This window comes from Cariama cristata, unplaced genomic scaffold (assembly GCF_000690535.1).
Source record: "Cariama cristata isolate BGI_N322 unplaced genomic scaffold, ASM69053v1 scaffold22253, whole genome shotgun sequence".
Taxonomy (NCBI): Eukaryota; Metazoa; Chordata; class Aves; order Cariamiformes; family Cariamidae; genus Cariama; species Cariama cristata.
This window is the reverse complement of record NW_009606923.1, coordinates 1-3,817: the sequence shown is the minus strand read 5'-3', so window position 1 is coordinate 3,817 and position 3,817 is coordinate 1. Positions and strand designations below refer to the sequence as shown.

The window sequence follows — 3,817 nt, the reverse complement described above, 5'->3', positions numbered from 1 at the left end:
GGGTGCTGCGGGGAAGACGGTGGAGCTGGGGTGCCGCGGGGTGCTGCTGGGGTGGGCCCCGCATCAGTTGCTCAGTGACTCTGTCCTTTCTTAGGACTCATGCGAATGGTTCCATCAAAAGAGGCAACAAGGACAACGCCACCGAGTCAGTGTCCCTGCGGACAGGGATCGGCGTGCAGCTCAAGGACATCAAAGTCTTCAACCGGGCCAGGCAGAAGGGTGCGTCCAGGAGCGGGGTGTCAGCCCCTGGTGCGGTGCTGCCGAGCGCCGATGGCAGCCCGGGCTGGGCTCCCACAGCAAGCAGATGCAGGGAGGGGGATGGAAACAAATGGACCACTGTGTCCTCATCAAAGAACCGTGTCGCGCTGTGGGCTGAGCCCATTTCTTCACCCACTTCCTCTGGGAGCGGAGAGAGGTGAAAAGTGGCCGTGTGGGAGCATCCTCCTACACAGAGCCTGCCCGGTCCCTTGAACAATCCCTCCCCTTTCCTCCCTAGGCACCAACATCTGTGCCCAGAGCAACGGGGGCTGCCAGCAGCTCTGCTTGTTCCGGGGCAACGGGCAGAGGACGTGTGCCTGCGCCCACGGCATGCTGTCCGAGGATGGGGTGAGCTGCCGGGACTACGACGGCTACCTGCTGTATTCGGAGCGCACCATCCTCAAGAGCATCCACCTGTCGGACGAGAACAACCTCAATGCGCCCATCAAGCCCTTCGAGGATGCGGAGCACATGAAGAACGTCATTGCCCTGGCCTTCGACTACCGCTACGGCTCTAAGGGCAGCAACCGCATATTCTACAGCGACATCCACTTCGGCAACATCCAGCAGATCAACGACGATGGCACAGGGCGCAAGACCATCGTGGAGAGTGAGTGTCACCGGGCTCCCCCTGCATGCATCTGCCCTGAAACCTCTCTTTTCTGTTCTCCCCCGCCACCTCTTCTGAGCTCCCTCCTTCCTCGCCCAAGGGCTTTTTTTCCTCTTCTCCGTTAACACGGTGTTTTCGAGAGGCGTTTTGAGTGGCAGCTCTTAGGGGTTCAGCTTTTAGCTTTCTACCGGCGCCTCTGGAAGAGGCAGCAGCCTGTGCTAGAGGACGCAAGTGTCAGGAGCAGTCTGCAGAGCTTGTTCTGGCAAGGAGAGCGTATCACGAGGCTCAGGCGTGCACGCGGGTGTGCATTGCTCTAGAAACAAGGCACTGCAGCAAACTTGGGACCTGCTCTGTGTTTGCACTTGACTTCCGAGACAGACCCGTTGAGCCTGAGGAAACCTTGCCACGCCTGGCCCTGTCTTCACCTCCAGCCCTTGATTTGCACTTGGTTGGTTTTATTGGCTCCTGCAGCCGTTGAAAAGACCACGTCTGTTGCTCTGCGTCGCTAGGGAGCCCCTCCAGCAAGGGCTATAGATGTGCTTGCTAATGAGTGTACTTCCATTTGGCACTTGGGATAGCTGTGATCGCTGAGATCGGCAGAGCAGGGCCCATCTCTCACAGCCGGTTCATTAAACCTTTTGCTGATCATTAACGAGGGAGGACGGACGGGTGTACAGTCCAAGTTCGTGGCTTGGGAGCTGGAGGGAAGGTCTCCCTGGTCAGCCACGAGTCCGTCGTCTTGTCACTTTTTGCCTTTGGGCCTCAGCTCTCTCCTGGCAGAGGGAGACCCTTCCCTTCCCAGCGCCAGTGCTGGAGGGCCGGGGGGTCCCAGAGCAAGGCACGGCCAGCGCAGGGGAGATGACCGGAGCACGAGCCTGAAAGGCAGGTTCAGGTCCTCGTTTCATCGTAGGTGAACATCGCTCAGCCTTGCTGCAGGGAAGTGTTGTCACCTGGTCGGTAGCAGAGGTCTGCCCAGGGGGCTCCGAAAGTCTCCGGGGGTCTCAGCTCCCACCTTAGCACAGGCACCAGCCCAGCCCTGCTGGGTCCCCTCAGGTGCGGCCACTTCGGCCCCCTGTTAGCAAGCAGCCAGAGCCTCTGAGGGATTTTTTGGGGGTGGAATTAAAAGCAATAACTTCAGGCTGCCGAAGAAGTTGTGTCCAAGTGTCGCAGTCAGCACTGCGTGGAGTGAGCTGGGCAGCCTCGCAGGAGCACGGGCTGGACGTGACCCTTGCCTGTCCTCCCCTGCTGCAGATGTGGGCTCGGTGGAGGGGCTGGCGTACCACCGCGGCTGGGACACGCTGTACTACCTCCACCATCACCCGCCACACCGTGGACCAGAGCCGCCTGGGGGCTTTTGAGAGGGAGACGGTGATCACCATGTCGGGGGACGATCACCCCCGGGCCTTCGTGCTGGATGAGTGTCAGAAGTGAGTGGCCATCGGTCGTCCAGCCAGCCCACCCTGGGGGTCCACGTGGTCCCAGGGCCAGCGTCCAGGCGGACACCCCTCCACTGGGGAGGAAGCACTGGTTCCCAACACAGAAAGTATTGGACCCCAGAGAGGAAAGGCCCTGTGGCCCCCCCCCATGTCCTTCAGCACCCCAAAGCAAAGACAGAAGCCCCCTTCCATCCCCTTCTCTGGCCAGCTGGTACCATGGGGTACCGTGTTTCCCAGCTGGCTGCAGTGGCCTCATTCATCCACCTCCCACCCCTTTTTGTGCGGGGACAGTGTCCCATCTATCCCAAAGTCCCTGGACGCCCCCCAGCAGCGGAGGGGTGGGCTGAGCCAACGTGTAGAGAGCTGGGGCTGCAAAGGCATCACATGTCTCTCCCCTCCCAGCCTGATGTTCTGGACCAACTGGAATGAGCAGCACCCCAGCATCATGCGTGCCACCCTGTCTGGTGCCAACGTCCTCATCATCATTGACCAGGACATACGGACGCCCAACGGGCTGGCCATTGACCACAGGGCTGAGAAGATCTACTTCTCTGATGCTACGCTGGACAAAATCGAACGCTGTGAATATGATGGCTCCCACCGCTACGTGAGTCCAGACCTGGCCCCATCAGCAGAGATGGGGGAGGAGAGCGGTGAATGTCAAAACTGGGGCTGGCGCGTTGTCAGAGGAAAGCAGAGCATGGGGAGGGGTCGGGCCTCCCCCTGGGGCAGACACACAGGGACACGCAGCGTTTGGGAGCGGTGCTGGGGACTGCGTCCCACAGCCGGCTTCCCTCGTGCACACCGTGTGCTAATGTCCGGCAGGTGATCCTGAAATCGGAGCCCGTGCACCCCTTTGGCCTGGCCGTCTACGGCGATTACATCTTCTGGACGGACTGGGTGCGCAGGGCTGTGCAACGAGCCAACAAGTACGTGGGCACTGACATGAAGCTTCTGCGTGTTGACATCCCGCAGCAGCCCATGGGCATCATTGCCGTGGCCAACGACACCGACAGCTGTAAGGACGCTCCGCACTCCACCCTTCACCCGCAGCCTCACCAGCCTGGGGCCCCGCCCCCCCGCCCCCGCCAGCCCTCTGCTTTCGCCTGGTCCCCCGTCCCCCTGCCTCTGCCAGACCTCTGCCCCCTCTCTTGGGCAGCTCGGCCCCCTGCCAGACTGTGCTGCTCCTCTGCCCTGCCTGCAGGCCAGGGGAAGGGGGACCCCATCCCACCATCCTTCCTTGCCTGTCATTGCCCCTTCGGGACCCTGACGCCAAGGCACGTCTGTCTCCAGACCTTGTGCAGGCTGAAGAGGGAGGGAATTTGCCCCATTCGTACGCCTCCCAGGGCATCCTCCTTGCAAGATCTGGGGAGACTGGATGCCCCCAATCCCATGCATCCCCCATAGCCCCATCCGAAGAGCCTGGGGAGGAACCCCGACTTTTCCCCTCCCCGACAGGGAGGACAAGGGGAAGGGACTGCTGAGACTGTCCCTGGTGCGACTGCTCCGTCTC

General features: G+C 61.3%; 1 protein-coding gene across 1 annotated transcript in view; it reads left to right on the top strand.

The window, feature by feature from the left end:
* LOC104158803 (low-density lipoprotein receptor-related protein 1-like) overlaps positions 1-2,226 on the top strand; it is a gene marked incomplete at its 5' end in the record, with an annotated part of 3,736 nt that extends 1,510 nt beyond the window's left edge. The window contains 3 exons of the mRNA XM_009696551.1: positions 95-219; positions 497-868; positions 2,120-2,226. Of these exons, the coding sequence (XP_009694853.1) occupies positions 95-219; positions 497-868; positions 2,120-2,226 (604 nt within the window). The remainder of the gene's footprint in view (positions 1-94; positions 220-496; positions 869-2,119) is intronic.
* Between the last annotated feature and the right edge of the window lie 1,591 nt (positions 2,227-3,817).